This window comes from Heliangelus exortis, chromosome 3 (assembly GCF_036169615.1).
Source record: "Heliangelus exortis chromosome 3, bHelExo1.hap1, whole genome shotgun sequence".
NCBI classification, from domain to species: Eukaryota; Metazoa; Chordata; class Aves; order Apodiformes; family Trochilidae; genus Heliangelus; species Heliangelus exortis.
The window spans coordinates 60,598,368-60,622,763 of record NC_092424.1 but is presented as its reverse complement, the minus strand read 5'-3'; the positions used below and the strand labels follow the sequence as shown (position 1 = coordinate 60,622,763).

Sequence of the window (24,396 nt, the reverse complement as noted above, 5' to 3'; positions counted from 1 at the left end):
CAATGGTGCTGCTAACTTACATCAGTGGGAACGTGCAATTTCCTCAGGGACAGAGAGCTATTCCCAGGATCAGGGAACACCATCCCTCATGCATTTACGTTCTGTTTTACAAAATACAAAATTAAATTGCCAGAAGGTGCTATAATTCAGTCAGTAATATTTCTTTCTCAGAATTTACGTAAGTCTGTCCATCTTTTATAATAGGACAAATTACACAAAGTATGAAGGAATCAACAACTTCTCTTTTCTATCCTTCATTGACCATAAAAGAAAGTGCTGTATTACTATGCATACTGTGAGCTTGTGTAAATGAGAGACAGAGACCAAAAGCTGAGGACCACGTTCTACATTAATGAAAAGTAACATTTTTGAAGGGGTACATTGTTTTCAGCCTGCATGTCATCTCTTTGACAGTAATTCTGCATTTTAATAGACCCTGTACAGTACGTAGGCTGCATAAGCTTTTGGGTTTACCTTTTTTCCAAGTTCATTTTCTACCATCTCTACAAGTGAAATATAAGTACTAAGCACTTTCTGTAATTTAGGGTATTTCACAAAACCTCACTGAAATGAAACTCATCATGTGTGTGAGCATGTCAGACAATGAAACTTGGTAGAAAATATTACAAAGAAGATCCTTCCTCCACTGCAAGCCTTGCTGCTTTTAAGGGAGTTTAACACCTATTTAATTTAACTTCACTTTGGAAAATATTACAGAAGTGCTTGTAGGGATAATCATCTCTAGGAACTTTCATCACCTGCTGGCTGATATACAAATGCTTCAACTACACACAAGTTCCTCTGCTCTGGAAGAGTCTACAATTTTTCCAGACTTATAGCAATGACATTAACAAATATAATTAAATTGTATTTCTGTTAGCTTATTTGGTTGGGGGGTAATTAAGTAGAAGTCATATGAAAATTACATTGTCTGTGTCTGGCTTCTTTCTGTGCTATTACATATAATCTGGATTTAAGAGGACAAGCTACAAGGTGAAGGACAAATCAGGAGCATGGCAAAACCAGCACACAGGCTACAAACAAGCAAGGCTCAAATATTATCCATATTTGATGACCATTTGACTTATTTCAACATCATTCTTTGTTCTACACAGGTCTTTTATGAAACAGCAGTACGGTAAAACATTTAGACCATCCTTTATTTTGTGGAAAACGTAGAGGTGGGAGAAGGGAACAGCAATGTCAAACTCCACAAGGATTCACGTACCACTGAATTTCCCTAGTGCTTCCCACCAAAATTATGGTATTATCAGGGGTCAGCTCCTTCTCCGTTCACAGTCAAGAAGACATTTACAGTTTAGGCCGGGCTCCTGCCAACAATACTCAATTTTGGAGCACTTCCCCAAAGAATTATGAAAACAGGGCTTTCTCACTAGGGCTTCGCACACTTTAATTTTGCCAGTTAGACTCTTCAGGACTCTGGTGTAGATAAATTTAATCAATATAAGAGTGCTCGTAACATTTAGTGCATGTTCAGGTATTATTGTGGCTGTAGCAGAATAAAATTCTTTTCTACAATAGCTGCAGTAGGGGTTTTACTAGTATATTGTTTACTTTAAAAATCATTATTTCTCATTGACACAGGCTGGTTTTCAAGAGAGCAGAAGCCCACAAATCCCTCACAAAAAATAAGAAAGTTAATCTTCAGCCTTTGAACCTTCAGATATCTATTAGTTTTACTTTTACCAAAGAAGCAGCACAGAGGCCATATGTCTGCATACTGTTTCTGGGGTTCCTGACCACAAATGAAGAGTCAAGGGGGAAAAAGCTGCATGCCTAGCAAAGTAATTATTTTTTCTTCCCTTAGTCTGTTAGTTTCTTCCCTTCTGTTGCTTTGGGGCATCACTAAAAATTAAGACAAGATTGCTATAAAAGATTATTGTTACAATAAAAGTGGATGCTTATAGGAGATTTTACTCTTTCCTAGCCTTAGTCTGAGAGTTATTGACTTGTGGAAGCACCGGGTTCTGCAGCACTCTCTATGCAAAGTGCATTTTATTACAGTAATCACAGGAAGATACTTTCACAAAGAAGAATGTGTGCTCTAATCTTATGTAGAAATATATATTACAATATAAAACCATAATAGTTTTAAATGTCTTAAGTGTTGCCTGAAGTACCTGTCACATGGCCAAAAGTGGAATGGTGTTTTTCCCCATGAAGCAACTACATTAGCTGCCAAGAAACTGTGAAATGGTGGTAACTTTAGGGTGTTGCCATATCTCCCATACCATGAATGACAGCCTCCAACAACTTCAATATTCTGCTTTAAATAGCAGTATTCCCTACTTCAACCATTCAGTTCAGAGTATTTTAATCAACTTTATTTCTCATTGTTTTACTACAGATGAAGACTTCAATGAAAAGTGAGGCTAATGTTTTCTTTAAATGCTTCATCACAGTTGTTTTGAAAGGACTCAAATTTCAAAGCATAAGGACATGGTATGTGTATTGTATGTTCTGCTATACACATTTAAGGACAGAAAGCACAGAAGTGTGGGAAGAGATGATTATGAACCATTCTTAATTTATAGGCATATGGCAAAATACAGAATAATATTGGAAATATACCTACAAATCTACCAGTAGAATTTTCTGTGTCATACTTGGTGTGTCAGAAAGTGTTTTAAACCATAAAATTACATGGTAACATCTTTTGCCATAACATAACTCTTACTGAAATAAACAAAGTGCTTTAATAACCAAGTAAGTATTGGCCTGAATTACGGTCAGATCAGGTTTTCTGTTACTAGGATGATCACCCCCAACTTCCAAACAAAATACAATGGAATCTATCTTTATGTTTAACCAGTGCCACAACCAGTATGTTTAACCAATTAACCAATGTATTTAACCAGAAAACAATATTCAGATTAAACTATAATATTCAGATTTAAACTATGTTAAACCCTACATCTGGTTCAAGGCTTAGTTGGGTACACCATGCTCACACAATTAGTCCTAGAGATTTTGCTGCTGGCTACTATAATTACAGGATATATTAAAAAAAAAAAACAAAAACAAAAACACAAAACAAAATCAACCAACCAACCAAAACAAACGAGAAAAAAACAAACAGCAAAAAAAACCAAACACCCAAAAAATGGGCTGAAAAGGTTGTCTGCAGGTCAAGACTGGGACCTAAATTAGAAAGATACAAGCCTTGCAGGGGATAAAAAAAGAGTTATATAAGTGGATCATTCATTATTTCTTCCAGTACCCGAACTAAGGGAACATAACCTCAGTCAAAGAAAATAGAAAGTGATGGCATTTCATGTAATGTGTCATTGCACAGTGGAGCTGCTTGCCACAGGATGCTGAAGAAGCAAAAATCTTACCCAGGTTCTCAGCAAGACCAGACATGTTCACAGAAACAACACCCATGACTATTACTAAATACACAGAAAGAACATCTGGTTCAGGAATTGCCTGGCAGCATATGGCTTCAAGCTGCTGAAAGCATGGGGAATGTTGGCCTTGGAGCCTTTGAAATATGGGTAGGTTACCAGATGGATGGGCTTTCGAGTCCAATCCAGTAGAGCTACTACTTTGTTCAAATAGGCCATAATTTAAATTAATTCTGGTTCCTTGCAGCAATTAAAGTAGTGCAAATGCACATGAATGGCAAAAAAATACAAATTATGATTCATTATAGAGGACAGTAGCAAAAAGCTTTTATTATATTACATTATTTTAAAAAAGAAAGTTTTTTTAAATTAAAACAACCTGTCAACTTTATGATTTAATTTCTTGAACTTCCTGGGGATACAGTTTTCTGATTTTGTTTAAAGGCATCACTATTCAAGGTAATGTGGATCACATTACATGTGCTGTGCTCACAAATTACCCTCAGGAACTCAGTTTTAAACCTGAATCTTGTGATGCACAGGTTGGCCTATTCTCCCCTTGCAGAAATGAAGCAATTCTTCAATTCTCACCCCTGTAGCTGGAACATTTTAAACACAGAGTAACACTGACAATGTACTTATCTGCAGAACACAGGCCCTCTTCTAAACTGCAAGCCAAGTTTTTAGCTCATAGTGGATGTTCAGTGTTATCTTAATGCAGTGAATTCTGCATTAGCAAAATAAACATGTATTTAAATCTTAATGGTGCATTTTAGTCAAGTGAAACTGTTGTGTTTATGCCCTGATTGGAAATGTCAACATCAAAAATGTCAATGGACAAACAGAAAGACACCCTCTATGCCACTCCAAATTTCTGACCAATATTTTGAGTTCAAGAACTGTCAAATACATTTTGGTACAGGAAAAAGTACAAATATTAAGAATACCTCTGGACTGAAGATTTTCTAAAAAAATAAGAGATCGGTTCTCACTATAAAATGTCAGTATATATCACCAGCTTCTATGTCCTTAAAAAAATGAGATTCACATGCAGCCTCAGAGCTCATAATCCAGCTCATAATCCAGCCTACAGACTGTCCTTCTGATCTTTTGCTTTTGGTGTTATGTTTGAGACTGTAGGGCTAAAACCTAAGAATTTAAAAAACCTATATTTACTTCAGACTAAACCAAGGTAGATGGTGCTAAGGAAACCCTCTTGAGAATACTCCAGTGACTTGTTAAGCTAACCATTTTAGCATGAATTTTAGCTAACACAAGGATATGTTCAAAGATCCTCTTAATTACAAATTAGTGGCTGCACAAACTCCCGAGTATGACTCTAGAAGTAAATGAGGTCAGTCTCTGTGCAGCCAGTCCACAGTGTGTTCCAGCCTGAGAAACCATCAGCCTCAACATGAAGTAAGGAATTGTGTTTCTCACAGTGCATATCTACCAGGAGGAGCAGACAGCAGAGTAGGACCTTCTTCTATCCTGCTACTAGGAGTATTTTGTATTTTGAAAAAGAGCAGGCTGTTTTGTTATTATCTCTTCCCTGAACAATCACTTGGCTGGTGTGGGTGGATTTTGGAAGACATTGCCCATTTTCACCAGCAGAAGGTGGGACTTCTGCTGTCTGAAGTTAAAAGCTGACTTTTGAGTTTTTCTACTGTCAATAACTAGGTTTATCATAATTGGATTAGAGCATAATAGTTCCCAAACTGAGAATCACAGAATGATTTGCCTGAATTTCAGTGTGACCTTTTTTTTTCCTCCCCTTTGTGTCTGTGTTCCATTCTGTTCCCAAGCTAAACTCAGAAAACATCCATGAAGAAAGAAAAGATCTTTGGGCTGAATTCTCTCACTTCACAGCTAACAGCAGTCATTTTCTGTGCATAACCAACATGAAAAGAAACAAAAAAAAATATTCATTCTTTCATTCTTCTGCTTTCAAGATATACTTTGCATTTAACAAGCCTTTATTTCATCTGCAATACCAAATGTATTTAATGTATGTGAACACATTGGTATCTGTAAGTCAAACCAGTGCCTATCACTGGGGTCATGATCCAACAGTATCCAAATCTCACAGATGAGTTTCAGAACTCCAAACTTCACCCAAGTCCCCCAGCAATTTGAAGCTTGGGGAATACTTGAGGCAAACGTAGTTTCATGTCCTGAAAGTAGCAGCTGGCAGGAAACAGATGTTACCCTGATGTCCATTTCCAAGCCAGGATCCTCCAGCTCCAGTAGCTTCAAAATATTCTGTGAACTTCATGCTTGGCTGTCTCCCAAGAGTGACAATTACAAACTGTCATGGCATGCAATGCTTACTCAGTTTTTTCATGTGCCTCAAAAGCCTGTTTTTTACCTCATTACAAGTTTTGGATCCTGCTGACCCATGTAGCATGTTCCTAACAGTACTAAAAATAACATGTTGGTTCTTTGGGTACTTACTAAAGCAGATATCAATAGTAAAAAAGACTATGCTATATGTAATGTATGTATGCATTTAAGAGTTTTTTATTGTGATAAATATGCATATTTACTGCAACATTGCTTGTCATGACTGAGCTTGTAAAGGTGCAAGCAACAATCTACCACAATTTTTTCCACCAGATTAAGGAGGAAACAGATGTTGTCAGACAGCAGCATGATGCCAGCAGTCGAACAGGAAGGATTACTGCGTTCAAGTCATCTTAATCCTAGTGCATAAGCATTAATAAAGGCTTTTCTTTCATCACAAATGACTAATGTAGCTAACCTCTGACACCCATCTGAACTCCTGACTTACCTAAGAAAACTATATGCTGTTGTTAGCGGTGTAATAGATGAAGTAATGTTTCTTCTAGCAAAAATGTCATGAAGGATTTATAAATCTGATGTAAACTGTTAAGTGGATAGGAACACAAAACCCCAAGCATTAAAATGGTATCTCTGCATTAGCTCTAAGGACATCTTGAAAGAAAACATAACACCCTGTACTGCACTTAAATCTATTATATACAAGTTATCACGATTTCCTCTTCACCAAATTCAACTGTGTACTCTGCAGAGTGAGAGAGTTCAAAGAAAATTGCTGAGGGGACAACGTGCAGGGGAAGTCAGCATATACCAGGGAGATCACTGCATGCAAACTGCTCTTGCTTAGGAACGGAAATGAAGTCTTGAAAGTCTGAGAAGACACTTCAAAGTGACACTCACACTTCTGTTCTGACCTCATTTCATGTCTGTCTTATGCCTTAACACTGGAGGTCTCTGCTGATTCATTGTAGCAGTGTAGGTACATGTGCATGCATTCCTAGTTCTTGTATTTGGACTAATCTTAAAAACATCTAATTACCTCATATCACCATTACATTTTACAAAGATATATTTTAATGGACTTTTATTATTACCATCTATATATTTATGGTTATTTTTTAATTCTATTTTATTTCAGTTACATTGACTCTACTAGGTATATTGCTTACCAGAAAGCCAATTGCCACTTTGGGGAACAAGAACTGAGGACAAATTTGTTACTGCAGGTAGTTCAAAAGATTATCACACAGCTCAATCCTTCAGTTTTATTAGAAATCGATCCTTTAACTGAATTAGCTGTCCACAGCAGGTTTTTATCCAAATTGTTTCCTACTTAAGTTAGTCTAGAGGCAGATGGTACTCTTCCAAGCTTATTGGAGATACAAACCATTCTGTCTCATATATATAATTATAAATCAATATCAGGTCTCTAATTTGTAGAGAACACGTGCTTTTCTCTGGCTGTGGAATCTTTTGTCTCATTATGCCCAGGTCTAATTGCATTTACTGTCATAATAGCAAAATGTAGCATTTATCTAAAATGTTAATCTGTTGCTCGTGCTGGCCACCAAATGTGCAACCATATGTTTCTCTACTGTGAAGAGCAGAGAACCAAAATTGTTTCAATAGAACTAAAATTTCCTACCGGATAACTACATGGGACCCTTTGCTGTAGTGACCCCACTCCAGTAACCTGTGAGGTTGAAGGTCCCACAGCTCACCTCTGTAGCAAAGAACTGGCTGGGAGACATCTGAGACAAACTGAAACTAGTTCTAGAGGAAATTTCTCCCCTAGTTGTCAGATGTTCCTACAACTGCAATTGTCTTTCCATGCATACACATTCATCTGCACATCTGAGCACCCCGGGCTCCAGTGTCTGCCTCCACTCAGAGATGTCATCAAGTGACAGACTTTAACAGAGTCCTTTTCTTACAGAGGGAGAGTAAGTGTCATGAGAGAGAACATAACGCAAATTACTTTCTCTACAGGCGGTTAAATTCTTAGTCACAGCAATCACAAATAGTGAAGACTGACGGACTTCTGTTATTTCCTAACTGCTGCTAAATGTGTATCACATAACACCATTCAGAATAAAGCTCAGTCCACTTGGTCCAAGACAGAGGACATACAATATACTCTTGTAACAGCTTTAACTTTGTTTATTATTCTTCTTTAGAGTGGTCTTGTCTTCTTTCCACTAAATATTATTTGTGTCTCCAACCTTTGCTCGCTTTTGTGTCCAAACAAAACTATTACAGAACTTTTACTGAAATGGGTATTGCACCCTTCTGATGGTTGAGTGTCACCTTTTCTTGTCTTCACTTGAATGAGCATAAACTTCCAGAAAGGATCGTGATTATCAATTGAAGCAATTCCCAGCCATTTAATTCAATGTGACATTTCTGCAAAGCATGAACTGAGCCACTACTTCACTTTACTGCATGCTTACACTGTCCTTTATAAAAAATTTTAACTGGATCTAATGAACACACTTAGCACAACTTCCCATACAAAGGCTCTTTTCATGGTAAAATCATGATAACAAATTGTAAAGTTTCACAGTTTTATTTCAAATAATAGCAAGAACTTCCTATAAATTCTTTAGTAACTGGCAGTTTTCTGATAACCAAGGACTATAAAACCACTCCTCCTACTATTTTTATCTACCAAAATATTTGGCAGGAATCAAGAGTTCTGATTCAGCAGTTCCTCTGTCAGTTGTACCCCATGTAATGAAATTATTGCTCTCTGCTTGATTTAATAGCAAGTACAGACTGTTGTTATTTTTTTAACTTCATATTTGACTCTCACACACTGAGTTGAATGTTGAGTTGCAGCATTCATTATTCCTGTGCCAAAAATTGTTCTGGTAATCTGAGTTCCTTCACAGAAGCTGACATTTCCCCACAAATGCTTCTTTTGCCATGTTCATTCAGCTATGCTCTATTTTTAGCAATTAATATTTGTTTGAAGTTGAATATGACTATCGCTTCTTAGCATCAAAGTACAATCTATCTGACTGTCAAACTTGAGAGATAAAGGAACAAAATTTTTATTTAAATGTTCCTTGCTTACAATGATAAAGTGAAGCTTTTATTGAAATGTCTGAGTTTTTTTGACTCCTGCCTTTATGATTAACTATCTGATACAGCACCATCCACCAGGCTACTAACACCATTCTTGGAGTCAGCATTTCCACATCCATCTCCTTTTCCTCAGAAAGTAGTATAAGAGTTTCAAAGCAGCAATGAACAAATACCCTATTTTGGAGCCAAATGTGCTGATGGAAGAGGGTGACATCTTTGCAGAGTTGAAACATAATCATTCATGAGTCCTTTATACTCAAAATTAGCTAAATTAACTACTTTAAATAGTATGTCTTTACTAAGACCATTTTGTCTTTTTCTTTTAATCCTATGGCACTTCTAAACAAAAGTAACTGTTCAAGCTTACATATAGATGATCCCTAGGTCTAAAACCTGGGGTTTTCTGTTCCACAGCATTACCATGAGCTTCCTCTATGCTCACTATACTCTAAAGAAAGAGAGTTGGCAGCTCCATAAAGAAAACTTGAAGCATGCAGCATCACTAGTTGAAAAAATAAATGGGTTTATCTAAACATTCTATGACATATGAGGAGAAAGTCTACAAGAAAGGCAGGGTAGGGAAAAAAAGCTCTCTTGCAGGTCAAAAAAAAAATAGGAATTAAATGAAAGCTATCAAAAGTCAAGCTGAGTCTGACAGTTTACAGGTCCTGAGACATAACAATATAAATTAAATGTATACTATTCTCAGATACTATAGAGAAAAAAGAGAAATTAAATTCAAGTGAAGTTGCTACACAGTAAGAGTGGAGTTCAGATGTTGGCATGATAACCCCCAAATTTTCTGATTCAATCTTCTGTAACGGGAATGATAGCAAAACCCAGACAACTACTCAAAATATGTGTATAATCATATTCAAGATAGGATTAAAATTAAGCCAGGCAGAATAGATAATCTCCTGCCCCAAACATTGAAACAATTAATTTTAATTCCATAGTAAGTTTAAGTGATGCCACCAGAAAATGTCAACATAACAAAGATAATTCAGAAAAACAGAAAAACTGGCAACTTTACACCTGTTACTCTGAGCTCGATAGTCTGCAGGTCTTGTAAAGAACTTCAAAGAAAAGGGTATTCTGAGAGACAGAAGCAAGTGGAAACCTTGGGTAAAATGCAACATGACATTAACAAGATAGACAAACAAAGATTTTGGTATTAAAATAACTTATTGTAATAAAGGCTGTAGAAGATCTAACCTATATGGTCTTCAGTATTGCAGGTGATACTGTGCCACAAAAGGAATGTAACTGCATAAACAGCTGTACAAGCAGGAGACAGTGGGACAAGTTTGTAACTGGGGCAAGACTTATCTGAAAATAGCAATACATTATGCTGGAAAACAAATTGTTTAAACTTGGAGAAAGGGAGTCTTCCTATAAAAATTTCTCAAGGTTCCCTCTTACTAGTAATATTATTATTTAGTATTTCCATTCATAACTTTGGCACAGAAAGAAAAATGTTAAATTTAGTGATAGTAGGAAATTAAGGGTATCAGTTTAGAGAAAGCCCAGGATTTCATATGGAAAAAATGGATGAATACAAGGACTGGAAAAATAAAAATGAGACACAGGTGTATGTATTTAATAACTAGATTTTATGCTTTATGCCAGGGGACTCATCAGCTTGAAATTACAGATATTAATTGGACATAAGACAACTGTGAGACACATTGTAGTACAGCAATAAAAAAGGCATATGGAGTCCTATAATAATATATCAGGCTAGACAGCAGAGTACTAGTACCAAACTTTGATCAGCAATTCCTTAAAATTACAGTGTCACTTCTGATCACTCACAGTCAAGAAAGTTGTGTTCAAACATGGATGATCACAAGAGAAAGAGTAGAATCTATTCAGCATGAGCAACTAGTAAGCAATGATAAAATTGCTGTTTATGACTACTCATAAACACAGGTATCTTGGGTGGGAAAATCTGTTTAAGTTAATGGACAATGTCAATACAAAAGAAATGTGTAGAAATGTTCCACTGGCAACTATAGCTTAGAAATTACAATCCATTTCTAAATATCAAGAGGAGAACGGTTGCTGCACACCTACTGAGAAGGTCAAACAACCTAAGCATTCAAAAAGCTCAGTATGTTTATGAAATGCATTAGAGATGGTAGCTCACAGAATAACAGCCACAGAATAACACTTGGTGAACTGCAAAATTCTTTCCAATCTGGCATCCTCCTGTGCTGTGCTCCTAAACTAGGGTGGAAGAAGCAACAGAGCTAGCTGTATACTAGCTACATCTAGTATATAAAAAACCTTTATATTAAAGATATATTAAGCTTGTAAAAGTTCTTGAACTCAAGAACTTTAGTAGTCAACAATGGAACTTCAGGACTATGTGTCCCAGTATGTTAATTTATAATTCATTTATAATTTCATGAATGAGATTAAACTATGTACTTTTTTTTTCCCCCTTTTAAGAACCAAAGGCCATGCAGTGGTCCTTGTAGAGTATTTGTTTGCTAGTGCAAGAACATAAGGAACTACAAAATAATACCTCTACTGTACAACTTCACTTGCAACACATGGCAGAACCCTGTATGCCTTACTTGTGCATCAGAGATGGCCAGGATGGTACCAAGCCCCCCAAGAGTCAACAGGCATCTTGTTTTCTGAGGTGCACTAAGAGGAGCAAGAAACTTATGAAAAGAAGTTTTACAGGAAAACAGTCCCAGTATGGCAGCCAGGGATGCTGAACCAAGAGGTCCAGACTATGCGTCTTTGAAAGAGCAACATCAGCAGCTTCAACTTCTGATGGACCTCTAAGCAGGAAGAAAGACTTGCTCCTTCCCCTGGTGCCTCATCCTCTTTCCTCTCTCCTCCTTATTCGAGATAACCATGCCCACCCACATGATGAGGTGTTGGAGAAGTTTACAACATCCTGTCCAAATTTTTTAGTCCCTGGCTTCATAGAAAAATGTGCCAGACCAGCTAGAAACATTCCTCAGGCAGGATTCATTCCACTGGCTACATCTTGAACCACAAAGACCCAGATCATGTATTTTTAAAAAGTCCATGCTCATACCAAAGTCCTGCACAATGTGAGACATTTTTGGTGCATATAAAGACATTGTAATCAGGAAAAAGGCAAATGTGACTGACAGCATTAAGAGAAGATTTTTATTTGCTGGCCAATTTTTTTAAGATGTAGAAATTTCATATATAAAAGCAGGAATCTCCTGTGCACACCAAAAAAAAAGCCTTATTAGTTCCTGCTCCAGTTAACAATCTTATTTTGCATTTCATGTGACCAGCTTCAGAGGCAAGTTATAAAAACAGATAATTAATTCCTAACCAATAGTGCACTTCCAAAAAAGCACTTTCAAGTCTGAGACTGCTCTTTTCCACCCATGTAGCTTAATCATTTTTATTTCCTGAAATGAGGAACTACCACAGCTGTGCTTCAGTTTGAATTTCTGCAATACAATTTACTGTGGAAATCTCCTTGGTAGCATCGAATGTTCACTCCCCTTGTGAATGTCTTACATTCATAAGTCTATGTCTTTGTGTTCAGTTTGCTTGTGCTGCCTGGTGGTGTCGTTAGGAGCTGCTCTATCTGCCGCCATCTCCTTTGTCTGTTGTTCCCAAGAATCACAGCTCATCCCGTTTTTTGCATCCTGCTCTGATTTCACTTGCTACCATCTTTATTTACATAGAACTAATCCCATAAGCTATATTTATATGAAAACATCTTGCTTTGCTGAGAACAAAATTTAGTATTTTTAAAATTATTTTCTTGGCTGAACCATTCCCATTCAGTGTGCCTGCTCTTCTCTGACTGAAACTAATCAGAATTTGACTTAAATGAGTCAAAAGTAGAGGTAAGCCAAATAATGGTACAAGGTTTCTTCTAGCAAGTATGAGTGCTGTATTTCTACTTATTTACAGATTTTCAGAAAGGCAATTTTAGGCACCATATATAGCGCCCAAGATCATGTTATTCCTGTAGCTTATGAATCCTGTGTTTTGCAACGCATCAAATTCAAAAGTAAGACAGGTTTTGTATGATGTCCACATCGCTACTATCTACATGTCCTGCAGTGATTTGAATAAATTATCTGTTTCTCAGTAAGTAAAGAATGGAGGCTGTAATTATTAATCTCTGCAGATCTGATTATAGTAATTGTTTGGGCTGCCCGATGTACTATTTTATTGGTATAGTCTAATCTTGCCACAAACTGTATTCTTATAAACGTATTAAGTACAGTCTTCTACATTCAATTGGTGACATTAAGCACTTGTCTCATGTAATTCATGCCAAAGTCTTAGTATTTTAATAATCACTAAATATCTATAGACTGTGTTATTATAGGAATCAAGACTTAAATCACACTAATAAAAAGTCACTCTAAAACTGAGTGCCTTTTTTCCACTCATTCCTTGTCTAACTTGGAAACATTCTAGCTCAGTGTATGCTCCTTCTTGATGCATTTTCTTTATGCATGTAGGACTTTATGTATGTAAGACATACATAATCAAGTATGTCAAGACATACATCAATAAAGTCTTTTGAGGCACATTAACCATTCACATACAGGAGAAAAACTGTTATTCAACAAAACACAAGTGGAACATCACAAGAGCTGAACATTTTTCTCTTTCTCTCCACTCAGTAAAAAACAAAACAAAACACCAACAACATAAACCCTGCTAAATCCTAATGAGAATAGATTATATTGTGGAAAACAGCTTAGTAATGCACTCTGCCCGAAGTAGCATGAAAAAAAAATGAAAGACAGAATATGCAATTTCTCTTTTCCATGCCAGTGTAATTATGCTGCACAAGTACCGTAGGCACGTCAACTTTTCAGACTACAAAATAATAACTCGCATTTTCCGCTGAGCGCCTCCCTGAGCTGCCCCTGCTGCAAGACGCGCTTCAGCCGGCAGCGAGGAGAAGCCCGGAGCCGCAGGGAGCGCACACGGGAGCTCAGGGCCGGGTCTCTGCCGGCTGTGGGGGTGCACAGCGTCCCACCCGCAGCGCCCGTGGGCCCCCTCGCCCCCCGCTGTCGCTCCCGTCCGTAGCGCTCCGCCGCCGCAGTTTCCCTCCCGATCGCTGCAGGCGATTGCGGGCTCCGTCGGGGAGGGGAGCAGGGACTCGGCAGCAGGGCCCGGCGGGGCGACGGCCGCCCGGCTGTGTGTCCCCCGCCCTTACCTCAGGTGCAGGTAGTGCACCAGCTTCGTCACCACAGTCACCATCTTCCCTGATCACCTTCCCCGCCGCTGCCTCGGAGGTGGGAGGGACACACGTCGAGGGGGTCTCCTTCCTCAGATCTTTCTCCGCTCCTTCGCCGACCTCAGTCCCCACGGAGCGACAGCGGCTTCGCTTCTCGCCCCCCCACCTGCCTGCGGCCACCGCCGCCGGGCAGACAGAGCCCGCCCGGACAGAGGGCGGGGCCGGCGCCCTCCTGCGGGGCCGCCCGGGCTCACCGCCCCCCCGCCTCCCGTCACCCGCTCCGGAGTACGGCGGCGGAGTCACTGCGGGGCAGAGGGCGGATGGGCCGCGTCCCCACCGTGTCTCCGCGAGGGGGAGGGAGATCGCGGGGAATACCGCCGCGGCACCGCTTCGCCTGGTGCCGTCGGGGCGCGCCGTCTCCCGTCTTCTCCAATCCGTTTCTCTCCGCTCAGCTCCGGCCTGCTACCGGAGCGCCTTAACACGGCGGGACGGGGGGCACCAAACCCTGCAATGGAGGAGGGCTGCGGCCGGGGACTGCGGCATCCATGAGAGGTCTGGCTTTGACCTTCCCTCCACCACTGAAGACCTGGAGAGGCTGGTGGGGTCTTGATGGAGTCACCTCTCCCCTGAAAGCCAGACACTGAGTCCAGTCTTCCCAGTTGAGGGTGACTGGGAGAACCCTGAGTGTGATGGAGTGTGTAAGCACTTGGGGTAGGTTGATGGACCAGTGCCATGAGCACTGAGTGCAGGTGGGAAGGTTTGAGGGTGGAAGTGCCCACAGGAGTAGGAGGATTGTCCCATCCCTGCATATGGTGTGGCTGAGACCTGCACAGTGTCTGTGTGGTCTTTCAAAGGCTGCTTGTTTGGGAAGAGGTCAGTAAGGAGCAAGGGTGACAATTGTAGGTCTGGGCAACCTGCTTTGCCCTACAAAACTGATGTCTTCACCCTATTTGGCTCAGCAGAGGACATGGAAAGATGAAATTATTTGATTAGGGTGTATGCAAGCCTGTACAGAAGGATTTGTTGTATCAGAGAGATCTTTAATCTACCAGAGACGTAAGAAGAACTGCAGGATTGAAGCAGACGCTGGACAAATACAGACTGGGAACAGAGAAACAGCTTTTGTATTACTGCAAGGGTAATGAAACATTGAAACACTTGCCCTTGTTGTAATTCATCAAATTTTTCCCTGTCCAACTCTCCAGCCTGTCTAGATCCCTCGGAATGGCAGCACAGCCTTCTGGGGTGTCATCCAGTCCTCCCAGCTCTTTGTCGTCAGCAAGCTTGCTGAGAAGACACTCTGTCCCATTATCAAGGTCGCTGATAAAGATGTTGAACAGGGCTGGACCTGGCACTGATCCTTGTGGGACTCCACTAGTACCAGGTCTCCAGCTGGACTCTGTGCCATTGAACACCACTCTCTGGGCTCTATTGTGTAGCCAGTTCTTAATCTGTGTCACTGTGGATTCTTCTGCATTTCCTGACCTTGCTCATGAGGATGTTATCGGAGACTGTGTCAAAAGCCTTGCTAAGGACAAAATAGACTACATCCACTGGTCTCCCTGCTGACCCATTCAGTCATAACATCATCAAGGAAATGGTATTTAAAAACTCACCAACTTTCTTGGGTTACTTTCCCTTCCAGAGTCTTAGCTCATGGTATTCCTGCAAGTAGAGTCCAAAATCAGCCCTGCAGAAGTCCAGGGTTGTAGTGCTACTTATAACCCTTCTTCTTCCTTGTAAAATACTAAACTCCCCCATGTCATGGGCTCTGTCAAGAACGCTGTTTAAAACCTTAATGTCCCCAACCAGACCTTCTTCATTCATTAATACAAAGTCCAGCAGGGCACCTCTGCTTGTTGGTTCTTCAACTAGCTGCATCAGAAAGTTATCATTGATGCACTGGACATGCCTGGCTGTGTGGGCTTTCCGACAACTATCAGGGTGACTGAAGTCAGCTATGAGTACTGAAGAGTGTGATCTAGTAGCTACTTCCAGTTAACCATAGAAGGCCTCATCAGCATCTTCTTCTTGGCTTAGTGGTCTATAGCAGACAACCACTACAGTTTCATACCCATTTGCATGACCCTTAATTCTTACCCACAAGTTTTCAATCCCTTCTATCTCTCCGCCTGGATGGAATTCAGTACATTCCAGTTGCTCTCACACACAAAGAGCAACACCACCGCCTCACCTTCTCAGTCTGTCCTTCCTAAATAGTGCACAGCCATCCATGACACCATTCCAGTCACGGGAGCTGTCCCACCACATTTCAGTGGTTGCAAGTACATCAGAGCCATGTAACCTAATGAAGATCTCCAACTCCTCCTGCTTACTCCCAATACTCCATGCATTGGTATGTAAGCCTTTCAGAGAGGGAGTCAGGCAATTAGTTTTCACTTCTGGTATTTGACCATTCCCAGACACTTTCATGGCTACTAACCTATTAGTAAGCCCTGTGTCTTTGCTGTCACAGTGTATATCACCATTTCTCACCTTGAGTGAGACAGTGGACTGAAGGCCATCCTTAGGTTAATCTCTAGTGGGCCTGGTTTTATGCCCTTCCCCCTTCAAGCCTAGTTTAAAACCCTCTCAATGAGGGCTGCTAACTCCTGTGAGAAAATCCTTTTCCCATGCTGAGATAGGTGTATCCCATCTTTTGCCAGCAGTCTCAGTGATGGAAATACTGCTCCATGGTCAAAGAACCCAAAGCCCTGCCAATGACACCAGTCCCTGAGCCATGATCGCTTCATTTCTAGTGCACTCCAACTTGAGAATATCCCTTCAGCCTTATTCTTCCCGTCTTGTGCACACTGGGCACTGAACTGAGTAAGACCCTTGAAAATGTACTATGCACTACAAATAGTTCAAACACAACCATAATGCACACACTTAACTGGAATGGGGGAATCACAGAAAGGTTTAGGTTGGAAGGCACCTTTAAAGATCATCTAGCCCAACCCCCTGCATTAAGCAGGGACATCCTCAGCTAGACAAGGTTGCAAATGACAATCTGTTCTGTATTTTCTAACTCAGAATGCTTGATTTACAATAATGACTTACCTCAGTGAAGCATTTAATTGTGCTGATAACATTCAAATTACTGAAGAGAGGAGTCACAGTACATGAAATATTTCTAGTTCACAAGGAAGTGTTTGGAGACTGTGGATAGCTTCTAAGTAAGTAAATCCACAAAGATACAATTTAAATATTTGATATAGATTAGGAGATTGTACCTGCAAGTTACTGTTCTGCCACTGAACCCTTTTGAAATTGGCTACTTTAAATTGTATTTCAATTTTTGTAGAAAGCACGCATTGCAAGTCCCCATTGACAGTAAGAATTTTAACTCAGTCCATTTGCTTTAGTCTCCAGTCCCTTGTGTTTGCATATTCTTGACAGTATCAGACTTGTGAGAAAAGTGTGTTTAGTTTTTGGTGACGAATCAGAGAGAATACTGAGAATCTGTAAATATGCAGGAAAATATGTAAATAGTTAAAATAAATTATTTTTTTAGTTGTTATTACTGTTGCTTAGAGGGGTTTTTTTCCGATTCTACGTATGGCTTTATATACCCTATCCTCAATCTTTTTTTCACTAATGTCACTCTCTGTAATTTCTTCCTATACTACCTGTATTTCTCAGCTCATCTCAACTAGAGCTCCAAAATATGTGCCCTTGACTTGCCAACTTGTTCTTATGGTCCTTATAATGCTCACTGTGCCATTCGCAGCTCTGCTTCAACTCTGGAGTGCTCCACCTCTAGCAAGTTCAACACATTTGGCTTCTTTTGTTTTCTACTTTTTGTACTTTTTCATATGCATTCTTAAATATTGTTATTTCTTACTGGCATTCCTTTATTAATCTTTACTTACTGATTCTGTACTTGTATTTATTCAGATAAAAATTTCTTTGAAATTTGTTTGAAGATTTTATAAATCTGATGCTGCTAACAACACAGTTATAATTAAAAGGGTTTGTTCCCAAAAACATCTGAATCATCTTGCTAGACTAAAAATAGATCTAGCGTATTAGTTTTTTCCTATTTTTTCCCTGCAATAATTTAAACTTTCCATGCAATAATTTAAACTTTCCATGAAACAAAAATTCTGACAAGTCTGTTTTACAATTTCTAAATGAACCTCTCAAAATGTTTGAAGTAAAATGTACACTTTGGAGTTTTGTTTCAATATTGCTTTGCTTTGTTCCATTGTTTTTTTTTTTAATATCATATTCTGGTGTAATTCAGTGGTCAAGATGATAATGCATTTTGATTGTATTCTGTCAACAAATTTCAACAAAAGGAATATTTTTCCTTGAAATTTTTAGATTTTGTGTACTCAATATTACCTGGCTGAAGACTGCCAATCAGAAAGCTTTAAATCATTGGAAGGATTGAAAATTTAGCCAGTTTTCACCACGCTAAGAGGGAAACCAGAGCTTTTCAGGATAAGTTACTTGGTCTCAGATAGCAGACAAATGAGGCATAAGCTGTTGGAAAGGGGAAATTACTTGCTAATTGTGTTAGTTACTAGATGGCTTTTTCCCAGCTGTATCATTGTATGTTCTCTTTACAGCACCTAGTTGATTTAATACAGTTCTGTTTTTTCCACATCCTTACATTTTCTGCTTGCAGTCATAATTGGGATGTGTACAAATCAGCAAACCTCAGCATGTCAGAAGTGTTGCAGTAGTAAGGCGGAAATAGAAGTGTAGTATGTGCAATTATGAGTAAAGAATTTGAGAAAGAGCTACTGCCTTTTGAAGTCAGAGGTTTTTCTGCAGAGGAAATCCTTGGAAAAAGGATTTGAATAAGCTCTGCAAAGTGAGGAGGTGCAGTCTGTCTGAACAGAGTCTCCCTCAAAATGCATTTTGAATATTGTCAGTAGAGTTTGCTGACTCTAAAATGGATCAGGTGATTACAATGAAGCATCAGGAGAATATAGGAGCTGTCATATGTCTTGAGCATGTCATGTTCCAATATATAAAAACCACCAGTTTAAGGGTTCATAATTTAATGCAATCTGAAGGCAGAATTCCAGACAAGAGGTAGAAGATAAAAGCTGAGTTGCATTTTGAAGTCTGAGACAATTTGCATTTGTGATGCAGGTGCTCTATAGCAGCACTTCCTATTGTGAGCCCTAGAATTTGTGTTGACTGAGTTTTGATAATTTTGAAATGTACAGTTTTGATTTGTTTGGTTTTTTGTTTGGGATTGTGTGTGTGTGTGTTTGTTTTTTGTTTGGTTTGGTTTGGTTGATTGGTTGGTTGGTTTTTTAATAGAGAAAGCAGATTTGAGAATGAAAGCACACCACAAACTACCAACACGATCAAGGTTCTCACTGAAGCCTCAGGGTGGTTATGACTGCAATAAAAAGACAAATGCACACATTTTTTTTATTGCTCATACAATCTAGAAGATATATAATCTAGTAAAAGCAGCAAAAGTTAAATATTAGGTTTTTAATTTCTTCATCTGTTGGTTTGTGTCATGCGCAATACTTACGCATACTTAATCATAAGCAATACTTGTGTGTGGCTTATAATTTGCTCTCCTTAACTAAGCAATAATGCATTTCAAATTTAAATAGTAAATTACAAAAAAACGTGTGCCTTTCTAAAATTCCCACCAACTTTCTATGTGTATTAGTAATGAACATGTGGAATAATTTTCCTTATACTTTTTCTGTACAAAGTATGGTTTGAAATTTGTTTGTCTGTCATTTGTTGGTGTCATTTTTGCCCTACTTGCCTCCAAAACCCACCAGAATCCATATAAAAAGGATACTCAAGCACTTAGCCATACCATTAATTTTCATGGAAAAAGGCTCTTTGCAGGGAAAAAAGGATGCTGCTTCAAGGTAACAGCAAGACATCGATTTTGTGTTTGAAATTAACATAATGTTTTACATAATGATCCTCTCCACTGATCATTAAAATAACATAGTTACCTCGGCAACTGGAACAGCCTGCAAATGTTATCTAGTGACACATTACACATTCTAAAAATACATACAACAAATAAGGTGCAAAACATTGTCATTTGGGATTTTTTTTTTCCAATAAAAATACCGTCTGGTGTAAGCAGATTTTTGAGGGAAAAAAAATCAGTTTAACACAAGTTTGGTTTTAATCAAAACTGATTTTATTTGCTCAAAACCTGAAGACCCAATGCTGTTTCCTGACAATGAAAACCAGTAGCTGCTTTTCAAGTACAACTTGCATTTCAATTACAACTTGCAAATATTTCAGGATCAAATGACTGATTAATTTGATCTAGAGAGTTTACTGCTTTGGATATGAATATAGCCACTGTTGTTACAGTCCTCTCATTCTTGTCCTGTTGGTGCTCTTGTGAATCTAACCAGAGTAACTGTGATCTAATGGGACTGAAATGAATGGGCCCCTTTTTTCTTTTTCAAGCAAAACTCAATTATCTGTGTTCACAAATGGTTTTGGTTGCCTTAAAATGACTTACTGAAAAATGTTACCAAGATCTAGTACCAGCACATCTCCCATTAGAGAGATTACCAGCTACATAAGTATTTTACGGGTTCTCTTTCATTCTTCCTGTGTACTGAAGCCACTACATCCTTGAAACACCCTCTTCACTACTTCCACTTACATCCTGCCCTTCTCTCTTCTGAGATTACACTTGGGAACATTCCCCACTTTTTTAGGATACACTTTAATTTTCTCTCATTGTTAAAACAATACTTTAGAAATAAGTTTAATTTTAAGTGCTAAATTCAAACTTCTATGCGTATGATTTACTGTTGAATTTTCCCATGGAATTGGATTAATATCTGCAATTCTCTCCAGTTACAACCATACCAGATATCAAAAATACAGATCTTTTTTGTCTTTTTTTTTCTAAGGTGGCCTCTGTGGGGCCCTCATGTGGGGCCCTCATGTGGGGTCCATGTTTTATGAAGCAAATCAAAGCACTTTTTCAGTGTATTTTGAAAATTATTGATGTAAATGTAATTTCAGAGCAAAGGTGTCTGCTAGGAAATTGGTTATTCCTAATGTATTTGAGCACTTTGCCATAACCCATGTTTTATTCAAATGATTATCCTTTTGCTGCTTAAAATCTGGTGACAAGATCAGTCTGAGATTGGACTGCATATATATATATATATATATATATATATATATATATATATGTATGTCATACTTTTACATTGTTCCAATAGAGTTAGTAGGATCTTTGCTGCTGGAAGCAGGAGTGGGCCCTTTGTTTACAAGTCATTTTGTACTTCCCCATTAGATAATCTCGTATTAGGATTTTTTTGTTGTTGTTAGAAAATATGAAACAGTAATGGCCAGTCTATGACCATCCTTGATTTAGAAAAATGGCCACAAGTGAATGAAACTACATTTGCGTATTTCTTACAGGCTCCACTTTCAGCCACCATCCTTGTATTCAGCTCTGATTGTTTTCTAGGGCCAGGCAATCTTGAAAGATTGTGGCCAAGGGCCTTTCCTCAGATTTTGGCTGTCTGTAGTTGCAGTGTCACTTTCCATGTCCCCGGTCTAAGCCAATGCCTTGATACAACTGCACATCAGGATGGCATCCAAGGACACATCTTTCCTCTTTTTACCCTTATTTGCCGTGGAAACCCAAGTGTATGAACTGGAGGACCACAGCAAGGTATTAATTTGGTCCCCCAAATAGGAGAGTGGATGGAGTAGGATTTAAGTCCATCACAGACTGCCCTACAACCCAGGCATAATTATCCTGGTGTGTCTGAAAGGGGATTCACCAATCTAAAGGATCATTCTCCTTGAGCAAACGAGTCTTTCTTAAAATCATAGTCTAGCACTAAAAGGTTTAAAGCCAATAATAAAAGGTTTTAATGATGTAATCAAATTTTATAACTATTCCTAAGACCTTTATCCTCTCTGACATCTAATGAGAGAGTGCATGCTGTCTGGGGCTGTGATTAGCTCACAAAAAGGAGAGATTAGAGTATTAGCCATTACTAAGCAGATGGATCCTTACACAGGATCTTAAGACAAGAAGTAAATATTCTCAATAAGTCACATTTGGAAGATAGAAAATATTTAAATAAAGTTTTAAATATCCATGGGGCTTAACAGGGATCTAGCTTTCTGGTGTGACAATATATATATATACCAGATGATAGAATGAAGAATGTCTAATTCTTTCACATCTTCTCGGTTCAATAAACTTCATTCTCTCATGGTTATTTCTAGTCAAGACACTATAGACCTTAGGAATCTTGTCCATGAAGACATGAGACATGAGACACCTGTCTGCAGTCTCCTCTCGCTGGTGGTCTGGTATTATTCATACCATTTTCTATATTTACTGGTGCAGCAGTGGTTGGTATTTTTAGGATTATAAATATAGTGAGTACTGTAGGGGTACTCCTGTAGTGAGTACTGTTTTGCTTGCTTTTGTAAGTTTGGATACAAAAGAGCTGGCAATGCTGACCATGCAATTTACAGAGGTGGAAAAACGACAGGCTTAGTTTGAATAACTAGCTCTTCACTTGGAAATTGTAAGTCTTAAATCTATGAGCAGAAAAACAGTTTGTGGCATACAAATGGCATACAAGTCTTACGGTGTGAGATTCCAGTGCTACAAGTTTTGTCTACAGATTTTTTTCTTCTTTCACTGATCTTGTCTGTTTTGTTTTCTCATTTCTTGTGCCTTTTCCAAAACACATGGCCTGGTTGTTGTTTTCCCATTTCCCTTCTGCTTTCTGTGATGGTCTTTTCTTGTAGTCTTTGGCAGGTCTGTTGTGAAACATTTACAGTGCCCTTCTTTTCCTCCAGAAGCTCTTCTTTCTCACCTGTCTTGACTGTTATCCATTACATGGAAATTGCTCAGGTGGATCACTTTTTCATTTTTTCCAGAAATAGGAACATTTCTCATATTCAAAGGTACTGTTCTGGTGTATCAAGTAGAAATCACATAGTATTGAGTATAACATCTGAAGGCTTAAAATCAGGTAATGCCCACACAGATGTAGCTTATGTTGCTTACACGATGAAAATTTATTTGTGCAAAATGAACTTTGCCTACACTACACATTATGTGTAATATTTAGCAAGGGTGCTCAACATAGAAGTAACAGAAAACATTAAATAAGTAATGCTGAAATTTTCATTCCATACCCAAAAATAATATAAAAAGCTAGTGACTCTTTAATAGCTGTTCTAGTGCTTGTAATCCTCAGTAGAGTTCTTGCTGTGATTGCTTATCTAGCTCTGCCCTAGTTGCACGTGCTTTGGAGAAATCCTGGGACAAATGCACTCTTCGTATCAGTCTGAAGGTATCTCTTGCTAGTGATTTAAGATTTTAAATGGAAAACAAATGTTGAAAATCTGAAGACCAGGCAACAGACCTACTCCAGGCTGCAGCTGGGCTGACATATGAAGAGGAAAATCCTGTCAGGTTAAAAATAGAAACTTGTTCCACCCATGGATTAACTTTATAGCTAATCCACTCATGTTCTGCCACATGGCACACTACCTACACACAAAAACTGTGTGAGGATGAGGACAGAGGTATGACTTTACATTAGATAATACTTCCTTTCCATCAGTTTTTATAGTTCTGAACTGAAAGAAATCTAGAAGAAATGTGCAAATGTTTTTCAAGCACATGATACCACTCAGTTATCTGCCCACTGATATTTATGGAGATACAAAACAGTCCACGGTTCAGAAAAGGGATCACTGCATGCCAGTTAGTTACCTCTCCAGAGCTATCTCTGGGGGCTTCAGTGTGCAGTTTATTATGCTGAACAACTTCTAAAGTCTTTTCCATGCTATGGATTTGCATACCTGGTTTTGCTTTAAAACAACTTCTTAAATATCTATCATTCTTGAGAGAAACCAATCCCTTTGAGAGTTTTCTAAAAAGTGCTGCTTAGTGTATATGTACTTTAAGTATTGAAACTTAATTGAAAATTGTAAAACTTGCAATAAATGTTAAGATGTGTGATTAGATCAACAGGGAAGAGGTTACCTGTTGAATAAGATTAAGGTGAATGCAATTTTCAGCACTCCTGTGCAAACAGCAATCCAGTCTTAGCAAACTGCAGTTGAAATCAAATCACTAGTATTGTATATAAGATGAAGTTGCCTTCTAATAATTTTCCTGTTACAACTTTATTATGGTTAAAGAGATAAGGAGTCATGAAGCCATAGCTGTGGTTTGTCTGTTGTTTTTAAATTACCACCTTACATAGGCTGGCACTTTGGCACTGGGCACATGCAGATGGGAAGAGAGAAAAGGATCTGTAAAAAGGTGACGCTTGGTAGCGTTTGCCTTTTCTCATCCCAGCACAGCTAGACCATAAATGGATCATTAGTCTGAAGCTACAGTAGAAAACATTTGTCTGTAGCATCCCTGGAAGCAAGGGAGTCAACCAAACATTTGGGATTGTAGTCAGG

At 38.7% G+C, this 24,396-nt stretch overlaps 1 protein-coding gene across 1 annotated transcript in view; it reads right to left on the bottom strand.

Annotated features, from left to right (window-relative positions):
* The window catches only part of ARHGAP18 (Rho GTPase activating protein 18), an 83,720-nt gene extending 69,682 nt beyond the window's left edge, over nt 1-14,038 (bottom strand). The window contains exon 1 of the mRNA XM_071740963.1: nt 13,945-14,038. Coding sequence (XP_071597064.1) covers nt 13,945-13,988 — 44 coding nt within the window. The 5' untranslated portion in view covers nt 13,989-14,038. The remainder of the gene's footprint in view (nt 1-13,944) is intronic.
* Nucleotides 14,039-24,396: the final 10,358 nt, after the last annotated feature.